General features: G+C 37.9%; 1 protein-coding gene across 1 annotated transcript in view; it reads right to left on the reverse strand.

The window, feature by feature from the left end:
- Positions 1-23001, reverse strand: part of LOC124553212 — a 233739-nt gene that overhangs the window by 155234 nt on the left and 55504 nt on the right. Inside the window, exon 3 of the mRNA XM_047127105.1 lies at positions 22631-22708. Coding sequence (XP_046983061.1) covers positions 22631-22708 — 78 coding nt within the window. The remainder of the gene's footprint in view (positions 1-22630; positions 22709-23001) is intronic.

Raw genomic sequence — 23001 nt, forward strand, 5'->3', positions numbered from 1 at the left:
CCATTTCACAATAAATCTTCATTGCTCGAATGTCATGTGTGCTCCAGCCATCTTATTTTATCAATACTGAGATGAAAGTGCTAACATCTGTTGAGCCAAAGAACATACTACAACACACTCGTAACTCAAATGCAACAACAATATTGACATCGCGATAGAGCCTGACAAAGGAGTGTATAGATTTTTCTGGCAGACTCTGTGCATGTGTTGACAGCTGTAAAACTTCAAAAATAGTAGAAAATTCACTTTGTGTCTATGAGAGTCCCTCTTTAATTAGCCATAATTCAAAATTTAATCAGCGGATTCAGCCAAGAATTGGTAATATGATACACAACCATGCTGTCTTCTTGTGCCTTTCTGCAATAGCCTGAGTTCCTCTCAAAGAAAGTATATGCACCTGCCAGTTTAATGAAAATATTTTGGGTGCCAAATTTTTGGATAATTATAGAGGTCTATATCTCAGCTGTATGTTCTTTGATATTTTTTTGTCTTGCTGTCCCTGCAAAGTGCAGAACAATTCCAACATTTCAGGTTGGACATTTGTCCTAGTTTGTACTAGTATTTTTGTGTTTTACATTTAGGAATCTTAAGTTTTTGAAGTCAAGTTACTGTTTTAAGCAATAAAATAACTCTTTTAATTCTAACAAATACAGTGGTCAGATATACATACTAAATTGTCCGCAAAATAATAAATAAAACTAATGCATTTCAACATTTTCTGCAATTCTTTCCTTAGGAACATAAATCATTCCAGTTGACTTCATGCAGTGTTTGGCATAATGAGCAAGGTTCCCTGTAGTTTGTACACTGAAACACTTCCTGCAGCACATCTTGTACACTACCAGTTTCAGCAACAACCGAAACACACACCTCTCGTTCTTTCTATTGCTTCCAACATACTTCCTCATACATTTCACTGTCATCTATAAGATTAATTAGCCTGGGATCACTGGCTTGTAACTTACAATTAATAGAATTTTGTGCCACACTCTTTTCTTTGCCTGTACTGCAAACCAATGCTTTGAGAGTATTTCGGAAATTTGGAAATTCATCACTTAAACATTTAATAAGAAACTCCATATTTGCATGGTACCTTCAGGTACAGATATTATGTGGCATTTTAGATGTCGGCAAAACATTAGTGGGTCTAGGATCAAAAAATTACGTTTTTTCACCACAGCTGTAAAATGTGGAAATTCATATTTAAAAAGGTCATATGCTTCCATTACTGTTGTCAACATTATTCACTGCTGCACCTTATACTTCTTTTGGTAATTATATCTCTATAAACCAAACAATCTCTCTTTCCTGAAAGATTTATTGAGAATAAATTTTGGACTTGTGAAATAAGTCCCTTAGCATAAATTTTACGCCCACACAGTGGTATTTCTGTTCTGGAAGAAGAAGCACCTTCAGTTTCTGGATACTGTGATAACAGCTTCTTCACCACAGTGCTTCTTTTGTTGGGGCTCTTAAGCAATGCTTCATTGTCTACTGGCTACCTTTCCCAGTGAACTTGCTGGCTTGTACGGTTGAACTAATGAGTTACTGGACTGTTCTTTCTTCCTCATTCTAAAGTGCTGTTTTTGTTCTCTCTTTTGTTTTCTTTAATTTATGTAGGGCTAGATTGCCATTCACTGTTTTTCTTATCATTTGGTTTCTTTTCTTATCATGCTTCTTTTTGTTTGCTAAATGTAGCTGATATGCGTCCTCATTTTTCTTCAACTTTTCTCGGAACTTTTGGACTCTAGTCTTTGATGTCATTACTGCTATGTATTGTAATTTGAAATATAGTTAAAAATACCTATTATTATGATGTTGTTGTTGTTGTTGCTGTTGTGGTCTTCAGTCTTGAGACTGGTTTGATGCAGCTCTCCATGCTACTCTATCCCGTGCAGCAAGCTTCTTCACCTCCCAGTACCTACTGCAACCTACATCTTTCTGAATCTGTTTAGTGTATTCATCTCTTGGTCTCCCTCTACGACTTTTACCCTCCACGCTGCCAACCAATACAAAATTTGTGATCCCTTGATGCCTCAGAACATGTCCTACCAACCGATCCCTTCTTCTAATGAAGTTGTGGCACAAACTTCTCTTCTCCACAATTCTATTCAATACCTCCTCATTAGTTATGTGATCTACCCATCTAATCTTCAGCAATCTTCTGTAGTACCACATTTAGAAAGCTTCTACTCTCTAAACTATTTATTGTCCATGTTTCACTCCCATACATGGTTACACTCCATACAAATACTTTCAGATATGACTTCCTGACACTTAAATCTATATTTGATGTTAACAAATTTCTCTTCTTCAGAAACGCTTTCCTTGCCATTGCCAGTCTACATTTTATATGCTCTTTACTTCAACCGTCATCAGTTATTTTCTTCCCCAAATAGCAAAACTCCTTTACTACTTTAAGTGCCTCATTTCCTAATATAATTCCCTCAGCATCACCCAACTTAATTCGATTACATTCCATTATCTTTGTTTTGCTTTTGTTGATGTTCATCTTACACCCTCCTTTCCAGACACTGTCCATTCCATTCAACTGCTCTTCCAAGTCCTTTGCTGTGTCTGACAGAATTACAATGTCATCGGCAAACCTCAAAGTTTTTATTTCTTCTCCATGGATTTTAATACCTACTCCGAACTTTTCTTTTGTTTCCTTTACTGTTTACTCAATATACAGATTGAATAGCATCGGGGAAAGGCTAAAACCCAGTCTCACTCCCTTCCCAACCACTGCTTCCCTTTCATGTCCCTCGACTCTCATAATTGCCATCTGGTTTCTTTACAAATTGTAAATAGCCTTTTGCTCCCTGTATTTTACCCCTGCCACCTTCAGAATTTGAAAGAGAGTATTCCAGTCAACATTGTCAAATGCTTTGTCTAAGTCTACAAATGCTTTCCATAATCTAGCTTCTAAGATAAGTCGTAGGGTCAGTATTGCTTCACGTGTTCCAATATTTCTACGGAATCCAAACTGATATTCCCCGAGGTCGTCTTCTACTAGTTTTTCCATTCGTCTGTTAAGAATTCGCATTAGTATTTTGCAGCTGTGACTTATTAAACTGATAGTTCGGTAATTTTCACATCTGTCAACACCTGATTTCTTTGGGATTGGAATTATTATATTCTTCTTGAAGTCTGAGGGTATTTCACCTGTCTCATACATCTTGCTCACCAGATGGTAGAGTTTTGTGAGGACTGGCCCTCCCAAGGGTATCAGTAGTTCTAATGGAATGTTGTTTATTCCTGGGGCCTTGTTTCGACTCAGATCTTTCACTGCTCTGTCAAACTCTTCATGCAGTACCATATCTCCCATTTCATCTTCATCTACATTCTCTTCCATTTCCATAATATTGTCCTAAAGCACATTGCCCTTGTATAGACCCACTATATACTCTTTCCACCTTTCTGCTTTACCTTTTTTGCTTAGAACTGTGTTCCGATCTGAGCTCTTGATATTTATACAAGTGGTTCTCTTTTCTCCAAAGGTCCCTTTAATTTTCCTGTAAGCAGTATCTATCTTACCCCTCATGAAATAAGCCCCTACATCCTTACATTTGTCCTATAGTCATCCCTGCTTAGCCATTTTGCACACCCTGTCGATCGCATTTTTGAGACATTTGTATTCCTTTTTGCCTGCTTCATTTACTGCATTTTTATATTTTCTCCTTTCATCAATTAAATTCAATATTTCTTCTCTTACCCAAGGAGTTCTACTAGCCCTTGTCTTTTTACCTACTTGATCCTCTGCTGCCTTCACTATTTCATCCCTCAGAGCTACCCATTCTTCTTCTACTATATTTCTTTCCCCCATTCCTGTCAATTGTTCCCTTATGCTCTCCCTGAAACTCTGTATAACCTCTGGTTTAGTCAGTTTATCCAGGCCCCATCTCCTTAAATTCCCACCTTTTTGCAGTTTCTTCAGTTTTAATCTACAGTTCATAACCAATAGATTGTGGTCAGAGTCCACATCAGCCCATGGAGACGTCTTACAATTTAAAACTTGGTTCCTAAATGTCGGTCTTACCATTACATAATCTATCCGAAACCTGTCAGTATCTCAAGGCTTCTTCCAAGTATACAACCTTCTTTTATGAGTCTTGAACCAAGTGTTAGCTATGATTAAGTTGTGCTCTGTGCAAAATTCTACCAGGCGGCTTCCTCTTTCATTTCTTAGCCCCAATCCATATTCACCTACTACGTTTCCTTCTCTCCCTTTTCCTACTACCGAATTCCAGTCACCAATCACTATTAAATTTTCGTCTCCCATCACTACCTTAATAATTTCTTTGATTTCATCATACATTTCTTCAATTTCTTCATCATCTGCAGAGCTAGTTGGCATATAAACTTGTACTACTGTAGTAGGCGTGGGCTTCATGTCTATCTTGGCCACAATAATGCGTTCACTATGCTGTTTGTAGTAGCTTACCCGCACTCCTATCTTGTTATTCATTATTAAACCTACTCCTGCGTTACCCCTATTTGATTTTGTATATATAACCCTGTATTCACCTGACCAAAAACATGTACCTTCATTCTAAAACAATATTCCTCTTAACCCATTTTCTGACAAAGCTTCAAACACTGGAGAGAATACAGTGCGTAAAGTCTCACCCATAAAATGCAAATGTTATTCTTAACATACTTTAATTTTACCAGCTGAATCCTACATGCAAACTAGGTAGCTTACACAGTGTTCTCTTGCAAAACTTAATGGTGTTCTGCGTTATGCGTGGGACAATTCATATTAAATTAAAATAATTAATTTTGAAACAATACTCATATCAAATGAACTTCTAATGCACAAATCTACTTCTTTTTGACTTGGTTTTTAAGAGTCTGTCTTGTGCTCTCAAGAGTGGCCCACTGGACTACAAATGAGGTTGCATTAATACACTGTTCTGGTGTTCTGTTCAGCAGAGAAAAGGAAATAACGGATGGTCAGATTTGTGTGTTCTTCAATGAATGTTTTGTAAAGGGCTAATTACAATGTAAAATATGTACTTTCAGCTTTAATTTGCCCATTTTTGAAACTTATATTTCAATAAATATATTTTCAAAGAAGTGTCCCTGTTTTTCTGGACCTGTTCAGCAGTCTTTCACTTTCAGCAGCTGACCCTTGTCTGCTTACGGCTGTAAAACCTTTTTGAAAGTTGTAGCTCTTCATAAAGAGTGTACATGCTCAAATGCAACATTAATGAGTAAATAGAAAGTAAAATGAGAGAAAACAGCTTTTAAGCCACAAAAATACAAGTGTAGTTATGTACAATAACTTCAAGCAATAAGCAGCAATAAAACAAATGAAAATCCAGAAAGACAGAACTTTGAACACACTGTATAACTGGAATAATGTCTTTGCACTTCAGACTAAAATGCCGTCTTATTTAGATTCTGAACAAGTATGTTGCCTTCCTGATGCTGTTGATGGTGCTTCTGATTTTAAATATGTGATGACCCGGAATCCATTAAGTACCTTAGGTAGATGGACAATGGAAGGAACAGACATGGCCACTGGGATGCAAAAAGCTGATAAGTGCTGGAATTTCTTCACCGACTTTAAACGCTTTGACTTTGAGTACTACAAAATCATTCTAACCTCTGTTTCCTCTAATATTGTTTACAACAATGGGCTTGAACTGTTGATTTTCTCTTACCCTAGCAACTCTGTGGACTTCAGCATACCTTTCTTGATCAAATTCTATTTCTTTAATTTCTTTCTCTGTAATGTAATACAAGATGATGCTTGAAATGCTGTCCTTGAATTTAAATAGATCAAGACTATAGTGTAATCTATCACTTTGTTAAAGTAATGTATTGCACAGGGTATTTAGGACTGATGAATGATGACCATCAACTAGTGGAGCACATTTATTTAAAGTAGTTTGGATAGTGGGACATTCATGTTGACCACTGGATGTTTCTGCATGTGTATGATGACTGAATGGTAAGGTAGACTATGTTGCTACTGGACAGAGCAACACTGGAAGAGGCTTCCGTTTGGCCACACTTGCTGCTCATAATGTTTTCTCTGTGCAGCAGATCTCTGCTTCAGATATGTGCCAGCCTCCTAGGATGAAGACACGTGTGACAATGCATCAGACATACACAGAACCAAGAAATGCTATAGACTGTAACTTGGTTTGTTGCAAATGATGTTGAAATATACTAGTCAAGCAAACATAGCAGCCTGATATCTTTCCTGTGTGTAAAAAGCTATAATAATGTATGTGGTTTACAGAAGAAGAAAATTCTCTCATGTAGCAGTGTGCACAGTAGTAGTCTGTTGTTGAGTCTTCAGCACTTAGCAGCATGCCAAAAAGAAGACACAGTCAGAAATACAAGGCAAAAGGTGTTTTGACAATACTGCCCTCCTCAGAGAAAATTGTCATGTAGGTACCCAGGAAAAAATTCGTTTGTGGTGAAAGCCTCACAGAATAGCAAATCTGCAAAAGTTTGTCAAGGTACTTGAAAGAAACTAGTATTTTTGTCATAATGAGTTACAGTAGAAAAGGGCACTGTCCATGACAATGTGGTCAACTGTGAAGGTTACTCAATGTAGCAATCATTAATAATACTTTATTCAAAAAAAGTTTATGAAGAACTGAGCTGTTGAGGAGAAAACTTTATAGACTTCTCAGTGATACAGAAAGAAAAGAAGAAACTTATTTGTCTATACAAGAATATTAAATTACTCAACAATAATTACAGCACAGAATAAAATACATGTCTACAATCCAGAAGATCGACGATTCTAGCCGGTGGCTGTTTTCTAGTCTTCAGTTCCTTGTCATCACACACCAGTTACATTGGTGGCATATCAAACACCAGAGTTGGCCACTGCTGCAGCAATTTCTATTGTAGCCTTCCCACCATGACGGTCCCACTTCGCACTGGCAGTTCGCCATGCCTAGTGCCACTGAAAGTCGTAAGTGAGCTGTATTTCAATCAAAATAACATGCCTTCAAATGGTACTATGTGTTGTGAGAAATTTGAAGTCAGTGGCTGGCCAAAAAGTTGTGTGTTATTGGGCTTAAAATACTGAGTCAACAGACAACTCATTAGCGTTTTTACATTACTAAATTTTAGGCAACAAATGGTGGAAGATCGACTGAAGATTTCAGTGCAAAGGTAGATATCACAAATGGTAGCCTCCAACAGCATATTCAGGAATCTCACGAAGAAAAAAAAAAAAAAAAAGAGATAAACACAAAAATAACTAACTTGCTAACATTTTACCCACTTTACAAGGGTAGTTAAGTACTAAGATAAACGAACTATGTGATCTTGTAAGAAATGCTGGTTTTGAACAATTAAAGGAGGTAGGTCAGAATGTAAAACATATATGAAAGAATTAACTAAACAAATGTTTACAAGAGTAAATGAACAATTCTTAAGAAACGCAAATGTGGTTACATGTGTTCGAGCAGGGTAAAAATTTGGACATAACAGTTTTACCAGGCTCCACTTTCAGAGCTTTGGAGGCAAGAGTAAGTGAATTAATTACTCAAATGGTACAAGAAACAACAGCTTTATGTCAGTACACCATGGCTCACAGTTGATTTAGGAAAAACAGAAGAGGAACTAGGTAAGCTCTGGGATGGACTTAATAAAACCAGAGATAAATTAAGTAAATGGAAATTCACCAGAACTATCGGAAGAATTAAATTTAGATGGAGAAGATTTAAGACTTATTTACACTCTCAACCTAGGAGGTGGTACTAGTATTTCATCTGGAGGGCATCATAAAAAACTACTGACACAATGTATCTCACATGGCCTGGTGTAGTATTATTTAGTTAATAAGAGTATACAAGGATTTTATTTACACTGGTATTAATTATAGCCACACCACTTATTTATTTATCTGTTATTTAAAAATACCAGGTGACAAGAAAAGTGGAACTCAGAATACTGGAGACAGATTAACAAACTATGCAAGGAAGAGATTGCACCAATAATAATCAAGACCCTCTTGAATGGAAAAGGAGGCCTCTACAATATCGACACTGTAAAGAAGAATATTACATAAAAACGAAGTACTAAGCTAGACGAACTACTGCTTGTCACATTCTGGGATACTTATATACCCTACAGATATTGCAAGTATCTTCAGATTTCATACAAACAGTAGCTTGAGTAGCATTTACTGGTCTTAAATAGATTACTAATTGGTATGAAGATCATTAGGCCACTTGCTGTACTTGATGTTTTCCCTGTGCAGCAGATTCCCACCTCAGAGTTGTGACTGGCTCCTTGGAAGAAGACATTCTTGACAGTGCTTAAAAAAGTCACAGAACAAAAGAAACATGAGAGTAGGGTGTGTTCTAATCTGTAACTCTGTTCATTGCAAATGTTGTCGAAATGTGCTTATCAAGCAGACAGAATTGTTTGAAGTCTTTCTTGTGTGTAAAAAGCATTACAATATTTCAATATTTGTTGTTTGCAAAAGAAGAAATTTCTCTCATTTAGTAGGGTGCACAGAAGCAGCCTGCTGTAGAGTTTCCAGCACTCAGCAAAAATGAAAAGTCAGTGATATGAGGCATACACGGTATACCCAGATGTCAATTTGATTTGGGAGAGGGGGGGGGGGGGGGTAGACAGCAGGGGGAGTGGTAGAGAGAGAGAGAGAGAGAGAGAGAGAGAGAGAGAGAGAGAGAGGGAGGAAGGGACAGCAGGGGGAGTGGTAGAGAGAGAGAGAGAGAGAGAGAGAGAGAGAGAGAGAGAGAGAGAGAGTGGTGGCTTGTCAGACCATGACCTTTTTTTATTTATTTTCTTTTTTAAAGAACCAGTTTCTCTATTAACTCTTCTACAGTTGATTGATGCATCGCTAGAACATTCTTATCAGTATAAACCCCTGTTTGTATTGCATAATTTCTCCTGGGTCATATGCTTTTAAAAACACGTACTGAATAAGATTCTAGCTCAGGTTATCCAGGACATGGTTCTCAATATTGGAGCATGCATTCTTTGATTCCAAATGGCACACAGTTTTTTTGATTAATTCCTCATAGTTACCATCCTTGATAGCTGCTGCAGCCAACACCAGTTGGCCATGTTTATGTATTACACATGCATGAACTGAGTGTACCAGCCAGGATTAGGTAGAAAATAAAAATGGGTTTAAAAAGTGAAAGAAAAGTAGTTGAAATTGGATTTTATTGCTTTCTTTTCAGATTTATGATTACACAATTCAATATAAATTCCTATTACTACTCTATTCAAAACAATAACCCATTCTTACAACTACTTTATTAGTGCCTCTTTTCATGCCCTGCCAGCAATGCACCTGAAAGAATCTTGTCCATCTGCCAGCTCATATGGGCACAATTAATAAAAAATTTAGGCGACAAAATAACTGAGAAATTGGTGAAGATCTACAAATTTCTGTATGCTTCCCAAAAGTAGTTAACTGTACTTTACTCTCATTACAATTCTACATCAAGTTAGTTTCTTTTTGCTGGGAGTGTAAATGTTATTTTAGTTGCATTTCTTAAATTGCAAGAAAAGTTAAAACACAATATTAATAAAATAAATTATTCTGACACTACACATTTGCCTTCAGTAAATATGATGGCTCTCTTTAGTTCGTGTAAGGCTAACTATCTAACATTTTGATGTTAATTAAATTTTCATATTAGATACAGTTGGGTTTTATTGATTTTTTTACAATGGGTTTAAAAACACAACCTTTTTGGGTAAGGTTAAATTACAACAACTCTCATACCAGCAGCACTACTTTTGGCCTGAGTTCACAAAATTTTGAGAAGACCAATTCCAGAACAATACATGTCTAAAAGTCACAAAAACAACAAAACATCAGAAATCCAATATATTTACTCAGAATATGAACAAGACAGTAATAGCAATTTATTCATTCTGATGTGAAAAAGAACTATTCTAGTTGTGTTTAGAGTTCTAACACTCTGGACTTTCATTTGTTTTATTGCTGCTTATTGCTTGAAGTTGATTCGTACATAACTACACTTGTATTTTTATGGACAGAAAAAAGCTTTCACTGATTTATCTTCCTGTTTATTCATTAATATCACGTTTGAGCATAAAAATGTGTGTGAAAAGTAATAACTGTGAGCAATTTTTTTTTTTCAGTCATAAGCAGGCAAGAATCAAAAATTAAAACTACAGCACCTCTGAAGTTGAAAGACTTCTCTTTTTAGATACAGAAAGATTATAAAGATTAAAGAACATACAGTTGAAATATGTTGTTGTTGTTGTTGTTGTGGTCTTCAGTCCTGAGACTGGTTTGATGCAGCTCTCCGTGCTACTCTATCCAGTGCAAGCTTCTTCATCTCCCAGTACCTACTGCAACCTGTATCCTTCTGAATCTGCTTAGTGTATTCATCTCTTGGTCTCCCTCTACGATTTTTACCCTCCACAGTGCCCTCCAATGCTAAATTTGTGATCCCTTGATGCCTCAAAATATGTCCTACCAACCGATCCCTTCTTCTAGTCAAGTTGTGCCACAAACTTCTCTTCTCCCCAATTCTATTCAATACCTCCTCATTAGTTACGTGATCTACCCACCTTATCTCCAGCATTCTTCTGTAGTACCACATTTCGAAAGCTTCTATTCTCTTCTTATCCAAACTAGTTATCGTCCATGTTTCACTTCCATACATGGCTACACTCCATACAAATACTTTCAGAAACTACTTCCTGACACTTAAATCAATACTCGATGTTAACATATTTCTCTTCTTCATAAACGCTTTCCTTGCCATTGCCAGTCTACATTTTATATCCTCTCTACTTCGACCATCATCAGTTATTTTACTCCCTAAATAGCAAAACTCCTTTACTACTTTAAGTGCCTCATTTCCTAATCTAATTCCCTCAGCATCACCCGACTTAATTTGACTACATTCCATTATCCTCGTTTTGCTTTTGTTGATGTTCATCTTATATCCTCCTTTCAAGACACTGTCCATTCCGTTCAACTGCTCTTCCAAGTCCTTTGCTGTCTCTGACAGAATTACAATGTCATCGGCGAACCTCAAAGTTTTTACTTCTTCTCCATGAATTTTAATACCTACTCCAAATTTTTCTTTTGTTTCCTTTACTGCTTGCTCAATATACAGATTGAATAACATCGGGGAGAGGCTGCAACCGAGGGATGAAGTAATGAAGGCAGCAGAGGACCAAATAGGTAAAAAGACGAGGGCTAGTAGAAACCCTTGGGTAACAGAAGAAATATTGAATTTAATTGATGAAAGGAGAAAATATAAAAATGCAGTAAATGAAGCAGGCAAAAAGGAATACAAACGTCTCAAAAATGATATCGACAGGAAGTGCAAAATGGCTAAGCAGGGATGGCTAGAGGGCAAATGTAAGGATGTAGAGGCTTGTCTCACTAGGGGTAAGATAGATACTGCCTACAGGAAAATTAAAGAGATCTTTGGAGAGAAGAGAACCACTTGTATGAATATCAAGATCTCAGATGGCAACCCAGTTCTAAGCAAAGAAGGGAAGCCAGAAAGGTGGAAGGAGTATATAGAGGGTTTATACAAAGGCGATGTACTTGAGGACAATATTATGGAAATGGAAGAGGATGTAGATGAAGACGAAATGGGAGATAAGATACTGCGTGAGGAGTTTGACAGAGCACTGAAAGACCTGAGTTGAAACAAGGCCCCGGGAGTAGACAACATTCCATTGGAACTGCTGATGGCCTTGGGAGAGCCAGTCATGACAAAACTCTACCATCTGGTGAGCAAGATGTATGAGACAGGCGAAATTCCCTCACACTTCTAGAAGAATATAATAATTCCAATCCCAAAGAAAGCAGGTGTTGACAGATGTGAAAATTACCGAACTATCAGTTTAATAAGTCACAGCTGCAAAATACTAACGCGAATTCTTTACAGACGAATGGAAAAACTGGTAGAAGCGGACCTCGGGGAAGATCAGTTTGGATTCTGTAGAAATGTTGGAACACGTGAGGCAATACTAACCTTACGACTTATCTTAGAAGAAAGATTAAGAAAAGGCAAACCTACGTTTCTAGCATTTGTAGACTTAGAGAAAGCTTTTGACAATGTTAACTTGAATACTCTCTTTCAAATTCTGAAGGTGGCAGGGGTAAAATACAGGGAGCGAAAGGCTATTTACAATTTGTACAGAAACCAGATGGCAGTTATAAGAGTCGAGGGGGATGAAAGGGAAGCAGTGGTTGGGAAAGGAGTTGAGATATGGACTCCCAAAACCACACAAATTTGGCACCCAAAACATTTTCACCAAATTGGTAGGAGCATATAATTTGACAGAAAAGGCCCAAGGCTATCGAACAAAAAGCACAAGAAGACAGCACAGTTGTTGGCCAAATCTGTTGATTAAATTGTGAATTGTGACTGGTTAAAGATGGGCTCTCAAAGTCACACAGTTAATTTTCTGTCATTTTTGTGGTCTTACGGCTGTTACAGTTTGCATTTAAAAATGTCAGCAATAATATCTTCTAATTCAGCACAAAAAGTTGTTTAAGTGTACAAAAGCAAGGGCTTGTAAACTGAAAGTACCTTTCACAAAAGTTATCCAAAGTTCACACTTTGGCACGTGTGTAGGTGGTGCAAACTCGGGACCCCTATTCACGAGAGGCTGTAGAAATGAACCAAAGGAGATATGGAGCTGAATCTTTGTACATATCCATTCAAGACATTGTGGAACCTTCCAATAAAATTTCATTATATTCAGAAATGGTCCAGCAGAGACTCCCGTTACTTGAAATGGAATGAGCCAATTTTCAAACTGTCCATGTACTCCACACCCTAACAAGGAATGTACAGGTGGAGCAGAAAGTGCTCTGCAGTTACAAACAATATTCTTTATTTATTCAGAAATGTATTTCGTTAGAAGTGATTTTAAGGTGGGAATCAGTTTTTAAGCACCAGACTGTGCTTCTCTCCGCGTATGTGAGTTCGGAGGAATGATGGTGAGACAAGAATTGAGGTTACAGGATGATTCAAGAAGTGGGGTGGGGGGAGTGAAGGTGGAGGGGAGGGATGTATTGTAGGATCACAGTTAGATGGAAGAGTATACCAAGTAAGGCTGGGTTCAGTACCAGTTTTGAGTTGGTAGCAAAAAAGTGTTTCCACTTTAGGGAGGAGAGTATGTCTTTAACAATCTCAGAATGACTCAATTTGTGAATGTGGCAAAAGACAAGCCCCTTTGAAATGAGGCTTCTGGAGGAGAGGTTCACTACTGTGTTACAGGACTGTTTAGGCCCTGGGTTCGGTAGGATGGTGGGTGGGAGCTTGTGAGATTGTAGCATATGTAGTTCTGCAAGATGGGGTCAGGCATCTATTAACTGATGTAAAGGAGGTTTGACAGAGGTTTTTGTAGTGGTGCTGGATTGTGGTAGTCCAATATAAGTGTACAAAGTGAATAGACTTTACAGTTTTTAAGGTGGCACTGTGCATGCTGCTCTAGTTCCTGCAGTACGTGGGTTTCAAATTTGGCAATGTGATGTGGTAATTGGTACAGCAGAGTGGAAATATTTTACAGGCAGTGATGAGGTAGTGACAAAATGTTTAGGACTCAGTTATATTTTGTGTAGGGCTGAGTTGGTGAGGGCTGTGGAATGACAGAATTATAACATAGAATCACTGTGGAAAGCTGTTTGGGAGCAATTCCACAAACTAAGCAGCAACACAGAAACAAGTTATGTGGGAGTGGGTTCGGTATAGGGGAAGAGAAACTTTTCTGTATTTACACAGATGGAAGGAACAAAAATCGATTGTGGAGAAATAAAAAATAGTAACAGAGCATTAAAACATATGGGAATATTCTGAAAAATTGGAAAAAGACAAAAGCAGATGAAGTATAGTGAAGGAAGGATGAAGCTACATGAAGCACAGTAGCAAGACATCAAGATGCAAATAAGACCAATAAGAAAACTGGATGAGATTAAAATGAAGACAGGAATAGAAATAAATAATAATACAATGACAGTGTGAGATGCATGTTGGTATGTAGGTATGAGTGAAGCAGGCAGCAGTTGTAAATGGGTTGGGCATGGTCAGCATGGTGCAAAAATATTGGGAAGAGAGGGGTAATTGGTCCGTTAAGAAGTCAGCAACACAAAATGCGAGACCCCTTGCCTTTTCATTATGATGCACTGTAAAGCCTGTCACACAGCATAAAAGGTAAGAAGACACAGTGCTGCCAATGTACTACCAATTCACTCCATACTGTACCCTATAGCAAACAAAAAGTGAGATACCAACTGACCTGAGTTAGGAGTTAACATAAGACTAATTTCAATTAAAATCAGTGCCTTAATAGAAAGGTTCATTTTCTTCTACAATAAAACAAAGAATGAAAATAGTCATCTACAAGCATCACAGCAGTACAAATATTCCTCAGGATGGATGTGCCTTAATAGAAAGGTTCATTTTCTTCTACCATAAAACAAAGAATGAAAATAGTCATCTACAAGCATCACAGCAGTACAAATATTCCTCAGGATGGATGTATTTATGTGTGACATAATGTGGAATTCACAAACTGATTTAGTAACTGATGTGAAGTTTTATTTTTCCCAGAGCATTTTAATGCACTGGAGGCCACTGACGCCAATAATTTTTGGACTGGTTGCATACCAGTCTCTGCCCACCAGGTCTGTTGGGTGCTATGAAGGTCACAACAGTTGCTGTGGCAGAACACTGACATTTCCTTGAAAGTGAAGGTTTCATTATTATTTTTGCACTTGCTAGTTTCAACACTATCTGATTTTTAACAATTAAAATCTTAATTTCAATATAAGATGAATAAAAGCCAGTTGTCATGTCATTTCCTTTTTTCATTTATTATTAATACAACAACATACCAGTCATCGTACAGAACAATAAATTAAGTCTTCATGAATTTCCTTCTTTTCCTTGTAGTACATTTACTAAATTTAGCATATGCTGCTCTATTTAAAAGGTTTAATTTTCACATTTTTGTAAGAAAAAAAATCCTTCAGCCTGTAGCGCAGAATTGCTCACTGAACAGCTAGCTAATTAATGCATCAATACCCATTTGTGACACATCTGGAGGGTAACAAGTTGTGGACCTGGGATTCTGTCTGCTTTTATAGTTTGCTTCTCAGTTGGTCTTACTAGGATGATTAGGGTGTGTGCATCCTGTATGTGGATGCACGAGGAGTTAGCTGTGGTCCGCGAACAGCTTGAGGCACTTCTGGCTACAATCGGTCACCTTCAGACTGCTGCCTCAGGGTACAGTGGTAGTGGAGAATCTGGCGTGTTGTATGGGACACCTCAGGTGTCACTTGTTCTGCCCATGGGCTCTGCTAACCAGGCACCTCCTAGTGTACATGATGCGGTGGATTCACCCTCACCGCAGGTTGAGTATAGGGAGGTAATGCATTTACATCAGTCAAGGTGGAGAGCCAATGAGGAGACTGGTCGCTTGGCCTTGCCTATTCACCCTTTAAGTAAATATGTGGCTGCTGCTTCCGTAGGATCTGGGCAGGCACACAGGAGGGGGGGTTTACTAGTTATTGGGAACTCCAAAATTAGGTGTGTTGTGGAGCCCCTTAGACAGACACTGTTCAGAGCTGGAAAGAAAGACAATGTGCATTCGGTAGTCTCTCGGTGAGCCTCATCCGAGATGTGGAGGCAGCTCTGTATGCAGCTATCGAGCATGCAGGGTGCAGTAGTCTGCAAGTTGTGGCTCACATCAGCATCAATGATTTCTGTTGCCATCCTCAGTTCATACAGGTGGCAGGGGAGGGGTGGGGGGAGGGGGGAGGAGTGGGGGGGAGGAGGAGGAGGAAGTGGTGGTGGTGAAGACTGCTAGCCTCGGTGTGGGGTGCAGGCAGAGCTTGCAATTTGCAGCATTGTTCCCAGGGGTGATTGGGTCCTTTGGTTTGGAGCTGAGTGAAGGGTCTCAACCAAAGGCTTCATTGACTCTGTAATTGTCTTGACCGCAGATTTCTAGACCTGCATTATCTGGTGGGGATTTGTAAGATTCCGCTTGTCAGGTCAGGGGGTGGACTGCATGAAGGAAGCAGCTACTCAGGTAGCAGAGTGCTTATGAAGTGCACGAGTGTTTTTTAAACTAGACAGTAGTTTGAAGTACTCTGAAGAACACTCACCAGTCAGTACGCAGCAAAGGATGTCAGACCACTTTAGGTCTAAAGAAACTTCATCTGTCAAAATTTTATCAGTAAACTGTCAAAGAATTCATAACAAAATTTCTTGAATTTCCTGCCCTACAGGAAAGCTCTCATGCTCGAAGTATTCTTGAGACCAACAGCTCACTGCAACCTAAAGTGGAAAGATCTGAGAGATTTAGAAAGTCAGGGAACATATAACATAAAGACAGATTAGACGCCATAGCAAGGGGAGTGTTTATTGCAGCTGACAAAAATATTACCTCTGTTGAGGTTGAAGTGGAATGCAACAGTGAAGTTATCTGGTCCTGTATAACACATGGATGTTTTTAGAAGCGATCCGATTCCACTGTGACAGTTTTTAGTCTTCAAAGGAAGTCCACAGTCAATTGCGCATAAATTCCCAGACCATGCAATACTAGTTGGAGATGATTTTCACCTATTGAGTATAGACTGGTATATCTATGGATTCATTGCAGAGGATACTGACAGAGAGACGGCCAAAATAATTTTGAAAACATTTTCTGAAAACTCTTTTGAGCAGTTAGCTTGGCAGCCCATACGCAATGGAAATATCTTAGATCTTGTAGCTACAAACATGTCAGATCTTACTGACAATATCAGTATAGAAATGAGGATTAGCGATCATAACTAGCAATTAACCAGGGTTATGAAAGATATTACATCAAGTAAGAAGGCTAGGAGAGTGATTCTTGTAGATAAGAGTAGATAAGCAGTTGTTAGCATCTCACTTAGCCAGTGAATTAACGTCACTTAGTTCCAGTAAGATGCATGTAGAGGAGTTACAGGTAAAGTTTAAACAGATTGTAAATCACGGTCTGGAGAGTTATGCACCTTGTAAGTGGATAAAGGATGGAAAAGACTCACCATGGTTTAATGATATTTGGAAGATGCTGAGGAAGCAGAGGTTATTGCACCCTCAGTTCGAAAGAGACCGCAAAAATGACAACAAGAAAAAATTAATAGAGATTCGTATGTTTGTGAAAAGATCTATGCGCAAAGCATACAACAACTACCACTGTGATACCTTAGCAAAATATCTTGCAGAGAACCTGAGAAAATTCTGGTCCTACGTAAAATCCCTAAAATCCCTGATCAGTCCCTTGTTGAACAGTCAGGTGAGGCAGTTGAAGACAGCAAAACGAAAGCCAAAGTTTTAAATTTCACCTTCAAGAAATCATTCATACAGCGAAATCATACAAATATACAGTCATCTGACCATCAGACAGGCTCCTGGCACAGAGAAACAATTGAAAGATTTAGAAGCAAATAAGGCACTAGGTCCGGATGAACTCCCAATTTGGTTTTACAAAGAATACTCGACGGCATTATACCTTATTTAGCTTGCATTTATTGCGAATCTTTCGTCCAGCACAAAGTCCCAAGTGGCGGAAGGGCAAAGGAACATGCCTGCAAAATTACGGACGAATATCAGTAACTTCAGTTTGTTGCAGAATACTTGAACATATTCCCAGTCAGAATATAATAAATTTTCTTGAGACTGAGAAGATAATGTCCACAAATCAGATTGAGAGAGCACTGCTCGTGTGAAACTCAGATCAACCTTTTCTCACATGATATACTGTGAACTACATGTGAAGGGCAACAGGCAGAGTCCATAGATTTCTGGAACGCATTTGACATGGTGCCCCACTGCAGGCTCTGAATGAAGGTATGAGCATATGGAATAAGTTCACAGATATGTGAATGCCTCGAAGACTTCTTAAGTAATAGAACCCAGTATCAGGGACAATGGTATCATCAGGATTGCTCCAGGTACGTGTGATAAGATCACTGTTGTTCTCTATATACAGATAAATGATTTAGAGGACAGGATGGGCAGCAATCTGGGGTTGTTTGCTGATGATGCTGTGGTGCATGGTACTGTACTAATTAAAAGTTATCAATTGAAAACTTCACTATTATACGAGATAGGAAATTTAGAATGAGCTGAGTGGAATAATCTGAAGCAGTGACACCACTCACCGGAAAGCACTCATTCCATTCTCTGTGAGAAGATATTTTGATTCAATGGAAAATAATTCAATTAAAATATATACATACTTAAAGTTTGGAACCAGGCACACTATTATCTTTTGTGTCATAATATCTGTTTACTTCTGAAGTTCACCTATGGATTTTCATAGACATTATTTTTATGGACTGAATGGCATCCTTTATTAATCTGTAAAGTCATTAATTAAAAACTTAATAAAATTAACATAACGCATTATACATTTAAATATGACTGCCAAACTTTTAGCTGGGGTGTTCCTAACATGGATGAATAAAGTGGTTGCATGAATTTTTCTAATGTAATAACCCACAACATATTTCATAAACCCAATTTTGGTCTGAGTATACAGCTCATCCAATGTAGTAAAACTTAACGTAGTCGTTTTCAAATAATTACAGGATTCCGAAAGCAGCAAAAATCTTTACACCACCCTTTATAAGACCAATCCGACCCAAAGTAGTCAGTCAGTGGCAATCTCTCACATGATTAACGTATCAGCATTCACATTATCAAAAGTCAGTCCACCTAACATCTTCATTAACATCTTCCTTTTCTTTTTCCACAGTCTTTGCAGTGACATGCATTACCTTTAACTTTTTGGAAACATTCAGTAGGCAGCACATGGGTTGTGTAATTGTGTCAACATTATGAAAGACAGTGTCCATGGGTTACATTCCTGGAAACTGGATGTATCAAACTGTAAGCACCAGGAATACTGTGGTTATGTTAATACGTCACTCTTCATCTGATGAAGGTGCTCTGTGTTTAAATCAACACTGTCACACTACTCTTTCGGATTGTGGGTTTTTTTACCGGTAATAAACATTTATCAAAGATCTGAGAGTGGTCATCAATTTGACTTCAAGGAATAGATACTCAAAATCAATTATAGTATTTATTTTGGCATACATTACAGGACAACTTTCCACAGAACTGGTTTTCAGCAATAGTGCGATCTTCTGTCAATGCGAGAGCAAATGCAGAATACAAAGTTGCAGCTAAGCAATGTCCCCAGATGGTTGTCACAGCAATCGGAAACTGTGTCACAAACAAAATTTAGTTTCTGTGTCATTATCAAAAAATAGGAGATGCAAGTCATTATCCATTTCTGAGCAGATGGCTTCAAGCATTTCTTTTTGTGCTATACAGTTCTGTTTCTTTTATTTCTAATCACATTTTGTCAAGATTCTAAACAATACATGATCACAATAATATCTTTGTAGAATTTGCTTTCAATTCAGCACATTAAGGTCATAAACACATTTTTCTTTTTAGTAGCATACATACAGTGAGCAATAAGTGGAAATGCAACATACGAATGATAACGACAGGACATGAACAACTGACTTTTGCTTTTGTTGATCTATGTTGTTAACTGGTCAAAAACTGTGCTCCGAGTTGTTGCTTCAAATTGTCGTGTGTGTTTGTATTACATCTGAACATTCTATCATATAATTATCATTAATTATTTTGATAAAACTTTATTTTTTTATCATTTAGCTGCAGCAGTAAAGGTTCACTATTCACTGCCAACATTTTTAGTTGTTGGTATGAATGTACGGGGACTATAAACAGAAAGCAGGAATGACGCGACAGCTAGCTTATATTCATATTACATTTAAATTAATATTTTAATTGTTATGTCTACCACAGTTTTGAAACTAGCAGAGGTGACCAACAGAATGAAATCTTCACCTCTCAAGAAAACGATCAGTGTTATGCCCACGAAACAGTAGCCACTTCCCTGGCACCTGGCAGGGCCGATGGGTGAACACTGTCACACAGCCGGTACGAGAATGGTTGGCCTCAGAGGCACCTAGTACTTTGTAATAAAGGGTGTAAACCAGGATCACGCTAGTCCAGCCCATCAACACAGAAATGCTGTTATTACTAGACCAAATGGTTGGTGGTTTTTGTTTTACTTAAATGTTTGACAGCTGGAAACAATAGGAAAAATTATATGGCTCTTACTGCAGCTACAAAGACTACATTAATACCCAACATTGTTCGCATATAGACATAACATCATGTTAATACAGATAAACAAATATTCTTTCAGTTTTTGTCTTATCCTTGTCTGGAGATGTGATTATCAGCTCGTTAGTGACTCACTGAACATCCCTCAGAAAAGTCTAATACATTCGAACTGTGGCATCTCAACTCATGTTTGTATTATCTCCATTCACTAATACTACTTTGACACGTGTGTAGAAATGCAAGTGTCAGTTGTCAAAAGCTTAAAATGCTGTAGGAGGGAAAAATAAAATTGCACATCAGTTACTAAATCCATTTACAACTTCACATCATGTCAATCAAAAATGTGCACATCATGAGCAATGTTTTTACTGGCTGTGATTCTTGTGAATTGCTCTTTTCCTTCCTTGTTTTATGGTGTAGGAATATAGTTGTAAACATATAGTAAGTTGACAGCACTGTCTCTCCTTTCCTGTTATGCTGTGTGACACTTTACAGTTCAGCATATCAAAAGGCAAGGAATCTTGCAACTTATGCCACTGAATATGTGAGACTATATGTGTGGTGCAGGCAGGAGCAGGAAAATACAATGATGGTGAAGAGAAGTGGTGAGATTAATTTGAAGATCCAGAAATAAACCTATCAGTCTTAGCATGCGGAGATAATAGTTGCTTTCGTGGTGTGTGTGTGTGTGTGTGTGTGTGTGTGTGTGTGTGTGTGTGTGTGTTTGTGTGTGTGTGTGATTTAATTTAGTATTACATACATGTCAATCGAAAACAAATATAAAATTAGACTTTATTACAAATCATATAACACTGTTCCCTGATTACATAAACTTTTCATTGGATTTCTCAAATTTAAAGAACTTTTTATGAATTATAGAACATAGAATGTATTATTAATCATGTACAAACAAAACCAGAAAGACATAACTTGAACAAATCAGATTACATTCCAAATTTTTCTGCCTTAAAAATTAATTAAGACAATAACATGATTATTACACAAAATTTTCTTCTTCTTACTTTCAAATAACGTGTTATTATCTCTTAGGAATCTTTATTACTTCCAAGCAAGTTAAAAGATTTCAGTGCTAGTTCTATTTCACACATTTCTGTACTACAGAAAAATTCATCAGATCATAATGTGGGTCACATTTTCTTCTTATATTATGGTTGTGGTACATTTGATTGTGAGAAAGTTATGATTGAAGAGAGAGAATGTTTGGTTGTGGTCAATGTCCCCACTTTCCTAAAAAGGCTAAGACTGGAGATTTCTTGGGTGACGAGACACATGTAACTCTTTAATAATCTCATTTTGGGTGTAGACATTTTTCATTGCCCGTTAACTGCCTTAGAAAACATTCACAAATCCACAAGTGAATGAAAATATTTCATTCACATTAGGAATTATTCTGATGGCGAGTGTTGCAGACCACGTACTTTTAATTTTCTAAATTAGGAGCATGTGCAACTCTCAAGTTTGCTACAATCAACACAACACATCACTGTTATCCACCTATACTATACGGCTTGATGATGGCATCCCCTTGGGGGCAATATTCTGGAGGAGAAATGCTTTCCCTTTTGGATTTCCCAGTTGGTAAATACTAAGGAGGAGGCCACCAGAAAAACATTTCAATTTTGTAATGCAGGGAAGTTGGAGGGGAGGGGTAACATTATAAAGGGAGAACAATTTTTTACAACAGCACGCAGAGCCAAATTGATGTAGACTGCAGTAGTTATACGAAGACAAAAAGATCTGTACAGAAAAGACAAACAAGAAGAGCTGCATAAAATAACTCTTGGCCTTCAAAATAACCACTGTTAGCTACAACACACTTCTGACATCAGTTGTAAAGCTGTTGGAAACTGTCAACAAATTTTCTTGTGCAATCGCTCAAAGCACTGTGGTCACACACCATTGCATATCTGTGGCATAGCAGGTGATGAGACCTGGTGCTACCAATAAGATCCTGAGACTGAGTGACAGTCAGTGGCACAATGTTTGTTGTCTTCCCCGCCTCCCAAAAAGAATCTTCTGTCAAAATCCAAGATTAAAGGATGTCGATTGCTTTTTTCAAAAGCCAAGTCTCGATCTATCATGAATTTCTATCTGAGAGAGGTGAGGGAAATGTCTGTCGCTCAGTCTACCGATCGTACTGGTAGCACCCGGTCTCACCTCCTGTAATGATGCGATAAATCCAACAACGCATGACCACGTTACTTAAAACTATTCCACAAGAAGTGTTTATGAACAGTTTTCAACAGCTTTACAATTAGTGTTACAAATGTGTTGTAGCTAATGGTGATTACTTTGTAACTCTCATTTTCTTTATTTTCTGACACCATTCATCGAACTTATTGGATGCACCTTGTATATTTCAGATTATAATAGCACACTGTAATGCATAATGGTGATAGGTTTTCATTATCATGTTCTTGTGTTTAAAAAGATGGTTTATGCCACCTCACCTTATGTAAACTGCCTTTCAAAAGGGCTGCCCTGTCTTTCATTTTCTTGTACTTCTCAACAAATCCTTCAATCTGCCACTAGAACAAAACAAGAAAGAAAATTGTTGTGAACAAAACCACAGGAATTTGCCCAAGTATTCTATCTACAGTAAAATTAACTTGAGGAAGTTGCTTGGTCCAAAACTACTTGTAAGCACCTGTCAAAAGCCCAAATAGCCATCTTTCACAGTGAGGACATGCATGGAGTGTGTCCGTGAGGTTCCAGAAGGTACCAACAGGGATGTGGACCCACTCCAGTTCCACCATCATGGCCAAGTGTGCTATGTTTCACAGCCGAGGGCCAAAGATTCGTGGCACAAACAGTATCAAAG

Source organism: Schistocerca americana, chromosome 11 (genome assembly GCF_021461395.2).
Source record: "Schistocerca americana isolate TAMUIC-IGC-003095 chromosome 11, iqSchAmer2.1, whole genome shotgun sequence".
NCBI classification, from domain to species: Eukaryota; Metazoa; Arthropoda; class Insecta; order Orthoptera; family Acrididae; genus Schistocerca; species Schistocerca americana.